The 6,000-nt window shown below is 41.7% G+C and overlaps 1 protein-coding gene across 1 annotated transcript in view; it reads left to right on the top strand.

Annotated features, from left to right (window-relative positions):
* Positions 1-690: 690 nt before the first annotated feature.
* LOC118395782 (guanine nucleotide-binding protein G(i) subunit alpha-1) overlaps positions 691-6,000 on the top strand; it is a 67,403-nt gene continuing 62,093 nt past the window's right edge. The window contains exon 1 of the mRNA XM_035789706.2: positions 691-1,158. Coding sequence (XP_035645599.1) covers positions 1,041-1,158 — 118 coding nt within the window. The 5' untranslated portion in view covers positions 691-1,040. The remainder of the gene's footprint in view (positions 1,159-6,000) is intronic.

The raw sequence follows: 6,000 nt of genomic DNA, 5'->3' as shown, positions 1-6,000 counted from the left end.
ATGACAGCATAAATGAAATATGAATTAAAATCTCCACAAACACTTGCACGCAAAACATCTACTACGTATGAACACAAACGCACACATTGAATGTAGATTTGAAATTTGGCCCAACATATGACTTTGAAACATAGGATACCGTCTTCAGATATATTAATATTCAGATGTATTAACACTGTTTTTCAGGGAGTCTTGGGATCCATAAAAACATTACAACGTGTCACCATCTAAATGACTGAGCATCTTGACTGGGCACAATGCCCCGCAGCAGCCAACAAACAAACAAACATCAGTTATGCAAATGAAGGCATTCATTAGTTCATTTAATACCTAATCTCCATTAGTCTCCGTTAACTCTCGATAATCCATTTTAGATTACGCTGGCTAGCCTGTCTGGATCCTCTCCATAGGCCCTACACAGTCAACCCCATGCATTTGACATTATAAAGCATATAATCACATATCAACACATTATCAACTATATTGTGAATTATTAGCATTTTCTAAATTATAATTGAACATTGATGATGTTAAATCAATGACTATTAAAGTGCAATTGAACAGGGAAATGGACCCTCATCCAGATACTGTATCTACACTGTTGGTAGGGTATATAGTCAAATCTTTGGGCCAGCTGCAACTGTGCCGACAGAAAATACAATTTTGAGCAAAGGGCTGCGCGCTATCACGCATGCGCAGACATCGGGTACGTGAACAACGGGAAACAGTCCATTGATCAACAGCTCAAACAGGCAAAAAAATGCTGCTTAACCGTTGCTCTTTTTAAAATTGTGAAATGATCATCTGAGTACTTTTAAATCGTTATAGAAGATAAATAGAAACCACAACGAAAAGCTTTTTTGAAGGAAAGTAATTTTAGAAGTGAGGCTGAGAAACAATTTATTTGGCTAGACTGGGTGCGAGGCAAGGGCGTGTTTGAATCTCAGAGGGAGACACCCTCCTTGTTTTAGCTTGTGCATGTTATTGCATTGTGTATATTTGGTATTTTTCACTGTTACGTTTTGGGAATCGGCTTGAAGATGGGGTGTACTCTGAGCACGGATGATAAACAGGCGCAGGAGCGCAGTAAAATGATCGACCGAAATTTACGGGACGACGGGGAAAAAGCAGCACGGGAGGTTAAACTGCTTCTGCTCGGTGAGACCAAGACTGAGTGTTGAACGAATGGTTGAATGAAAAATTAGCTAGTTCGCTAACCTTGGTTAACTAGCTAACTATATACCCAGCTAATGTTAACTAGTTTTATACAGGTGGTGTACAAGAGTTTGATAGTGCCAATATTGGCAACTTTTTATGAATGGAATAAAAATGAACACATTCAAATTTCTAGCTAACGTTAGCTATTTAGCTAGTCCTGTTGAGTTAGTCCTACTGACAATGAACTAACTAAGCTTGCTAGGTAACTATCCCTAGCCTTATTGGCTAGCTAATCCCTATCCGATTAAACTCAACGATGTACAATGGAGTTGAGCGGGGATTAGTGTGAGCGGACTAGAGCTCTGACGTCACATAAAATTGTTTTATCATATACTATTGTACTGAACTATTGCAACTATTGTTGCTGCTCAACTCCATTGTAAATGGTGGAATTGAGTTTAAACGCCTAGCTAAATCTGTCTAGGTATCTCAGTGACTCAGGTGTCACGGCTAACTAACGTTAATGTTAGTCTCAATGATCAGATTAACTAGGTGGTTTACATTACCTAGCTAGTAAACCAAAGTATCCTGTCTTGATTTGCACTGCCTTAGCAAAGCCGTTTGAGCTACTACAGCCAGGTTTTTCTGATTGGCCCTGATTTATTGAACAAAGGGCTCTCAAATGTTCAGCTGTGTGTGCACTCAGATAGCTTGAAAAATAATGATTCATAGCTACACTATATATACAAAAGTATGTGGACACCCCTTCAAATGAGTGGATTTGGATATTTCAGCCACACCTGTAGCTGACAGATATATAAAATCGAGCACACAGCCATGCATTCTCCATAGACAAACATTGGGGTGGATGGTCTTACTGAAGAGCTCAATGACTTTCAATGTGGCACCGTCATAGCATGCCACCTTTCCAACAAGTCAGTTTTTCAAATGTCTGCCCTGCTAGAGCTGCCCCTGTCAATTGTACGTGCTGTTATTGTGAAGTGGAAATGTCTAGGAGCAGCAGCTGCTCTGCCGCAAAGTGGTAGGCCACACAAGCTCACAGAATGGGACCACCAACTGCTGAAGCACTTAGCGTGTAAAAATCGTCTTTCCTTGGTTGCAACACTCACTAGAGTTCCAAATTGTCACCACAAGAGCTGATCGTTGGAAGCTTCATGAAATGGGTTTCCATGGCCGAGCAGTGCACACAAGCCTAAAATCACCATACGCAATGCCAAGCATCGACTGGAGTGGTGTAAAGCTTGCCGCCAGCTTGCCGCCATTGGACTCTGGAGCAATGGAAACGTGTTCTCTGGCGTGATGAATCATGCTTCACCATCCGGCAGTCCGACGGACGAATCTGGGTTAGCCCAAAGTTTTGAAATGAGATGTTAGACGAGCAGGTGGCCACATACTTTTGGCCATGTAGTGTATCTGGCAAGCTAATCTGGCTACAAAACTGCAATGAATTCATATAGTTAGCTAGCTAGCTAACTTGGAATTGAGCCATATGACAAATCGTAGTAGATAAAAGTATGAATCATTAAACTCTTGCTGAAAATGGACATGGCTTCTTCCACCCTCCTTTTTGCTGTAATAATAGTTCTAACTAAGATTCCCACAGCATAATAATGTGTCTGTTTGTCTGTACCCACGTTATTTGTGTGATGGTCAGGCTTTATCATTTATTATGTTTCTCAGTTTGCTTCTTGAATAGATGTATGTTTTGCGTGTACTATTAAAATATTAAATGTTTTATTTATTTTAAAGATAGGCAGTAGGGTTGCACATTTTGGGGAATATTCAGAGGTGGAAACATTCTGTGGGAATATATGCAAATTAATATTAATACAATTTAAATGTACATGTTTTTTGCATTGCATATATTTACCATACCATATGGAGACAGAAACATAAATATTTTAGACATAATTGCAAATGATTAAATCCTTCCAATAGAAATAAAAAATAAACAATTTATTTTCGAATGTTGAATGATCCATCGCATCTCCCAAAAATGTTTTCGACATACATCTGTAAAATGATAGTATAGAAACTAAAGCTTTGGTTGTCTTCCTCTCAGGCTTCCATGTTTTCCTCCTCAATGTCCACTTCTTGAACATCAGATTCTGAGGCCTCATCTTCACTGTCACTTTTCAACCTTGTTGAGGATGGCTTGTTGTTAGGCTCAAAAAGCCTCACATTTGCCCGGGTGGCCCCCAATTTTTCAACCATTGTATTGGTCAGCCTGTTGCGTGCTTTGGTGTGTGTGTTCCCAAACAAGGACCAGTTGTGCTCTGAGGCGGCTGCTGTTGGTGGGATTTGGAGGATGATGGAGGCAACAGGGGAAAGAACCTCAGATCCACAAAGTCCCTTCCACCAGGTGGCTGGTGAGATGTTGGCACAACTGCCATATTGCATCTCCATCCCAAAGCCCTTGCTTGGAAGTGTATTTCACCAGACTGCCAAGAACCTTGCCCTCATCCAGGCCAAGGTGGCGAGACACGGTAGTGATGACACCATAGGCCTTGTTGATCTCTGCTCCAGACCGGAAGCTCTTGCCAGCATAGTTGGTGTCCAACATGTATGCTGCAGCGTGTATGGGCTTCAGGCAGAAGTCTTCACACTTTTTGATGTATTCCAGAACTGCAGTTTCCTCTGCTTGGAGCAACAGTGAAGTGGGCAGGGTAGTACGGATTTCTTCTCTTACATCTACAAGCAGAGTCTGAACATCAGACAGGATGGCATTGTCTCCCTCAATCCGTACAATGGCTACTGCTATAGGTTTCAGGCTGCTTACCACTCTCCCAAAATACATAATCCAGGAGGATCCTCTTGATTGGGCTGTCCATATCGGCAGACTGTGATATGGCCAGTTCTTGGAGAGACTCTTTCCCCTCCAGGAGACTGTCAAACATGATGACAATGCCACCCCAAATGGTGTTGCTGGGCAGCTTCAATGTGGTGCTCTTATTCTTCTCACCTTGCTTGGTGAGGTAGATTGCTGCTATAACTTGATGACCCTTCACATACCTAACCATTTCCCGGGCTCTCTTGTAGAGTGTATCCATTGTTTTCAGTGCCATGATGTCCCTGAGGAGCAGATTCAATGCATTAGCAGCACAGCCAATGGGTGTGATGTGAGGGTAGGATTCCTCTTAAGACCAAGCAGCCTTCATGTTCGCAGCATTGTCTGTCACCAGTGCAAATACCTTCTGTGGTCCAAGGTCATTGATGACTGCCTTCAGCTCATCTGCAATGTAAAGACCGGTGTGTCTGTTGTCCCGTGTCTGTGCGCTTGTAGAATACTGGTTGAGGGGTGGAGATGTCGATAATTATTCCTTGCCCACGAACATTCGACCACCCATCAGAGATGATTGCAATAGTCTGCTTTATCTGATTTCCTTGACCTTCACTTGTAGTCTGTTGAACTCTGCATCCAGCAAATGAGTGGATAAAGCATGTCTGTTGGAGGGGTGTATGCTGGGCAAAGAATATTCAGAAATCTCTTCCAATACACATTGCTTGTGAGCATCAGAGGTGAGCCAGTTGCATACACAGCTCGAGCAAGACATTCATCAGCATTTCTCTGACTACGTTCCGCCATTGAGTCAAACTTCTGATTCCGGGAGGACCATGAGCTGTTGCTATCGATAAGGTGTCTGATTCATCATTTTCACCTTGATAGAAGTAGAGGGACTTTTGTCAGAGGTTGCTTGTTGTGAGCCCTGAGGGCACTTGGTGTACTTGGCCAGATGATTTTGCATCTTTGTTGCATGATTTGGCACAGTATTTGCAAATGTACACAGATTTTCCTTCTACAATAGCTGCAGTGAAATGTCTCCACATCAGATAGTGCCTGTGGCATTTTCCTGTAAAAAAAAACCAAATACAATTCCATGTACAGATAAATTGTTTAGCAGTTAGATTAAACAACTCATTTGTAAGAAATGTTTTAAAATTAAACATGTATGGAAGCTGTTCAATTAACACTCAGTTAACAGGCTCAAGCAAGCTAAAAGCCCACATGGTAGCAAAAACGAACAAGTTAGAAATGATTTACACTTTGCTGTAGGCTACTATTTACTAGTTAACAAAAAATAATGTATGTCATATAAAATATATTCATCCCACCAAGTATTGGAATCAAAACTTACCCGAAAGCATGTAGTCCTTGGCTCAGAGTTTAGTAGTGTGTGCTCAATAGCATCTCATTAGTGTGCAAGCTCTTGAGAATCAGCTGTGCATGTGATGTAAGAGTGCACTGTGCGTGCAGAGGGTTGCAATTCCATTGAATTGGGGATAGTTTAACCAAAATATGCCACAAGACCTAGAATTGCCTTGTGTACCCCACAAAAAAAGGTTCACTGTCATAAGCTAACTTTTTTTGGATGAATTTAAGCAAAATTCCTGGGTTAAACTTCCCATGGAAAAATTCAGGAAATTCACCTGAGAGTTTCCGACCCTTTGCAACCCTAATAGCCAGCTTCAGTTCGCCTCACATTCCAGGTCAGGCTTCATCTGTACTACAACGGTGGATATTGCTTGGGGCTTGTAACTGAAAGAAAGTGTATCTTTCAAATTCAGCAGGCTATGGTGTGATATAGGCATTTAGAAGTGCTGTCTTTAAAAAAAATGGACTCAGGTTATCGTTAATGCAGTCTTTGGTGTGCTTATCAATGCACAAGTGCTTTTTCCCCCACTCCTATCACTCCTATCTGTGGAACAGCTTGTTGTGTTGTGGCCATAGACGTAATCCATAAAAGGGTTGTGGAACCTGTAACACTGGCACTTTTACTGTTAGACTCATGGGTACGCTAGCAATAGCTGCCAGTCTTGACT

The sequence above is a fragment of the Oncorhynchus keta genome, chromosome 17 (genome assembly GCF_023373465.1).
Source record: "Oncorhynchus keta strain PuntledgeMale-10-30-2019 chromosome 17, Oket_V2, whole genome shotgun sequence".
Classification (NCBI taxonomy): Eukaryota; Metazoa; Chordata; class Actinopteri; order Salmoniformes; family Salmonidae; genus Oncorhynchus; species Oncorhynchus keta.
The sequence above is the reverse complement of the archived record's forward strand: the minus strand, read 5'-3'. Positions and strand labels throughout refer to the sequence as shown.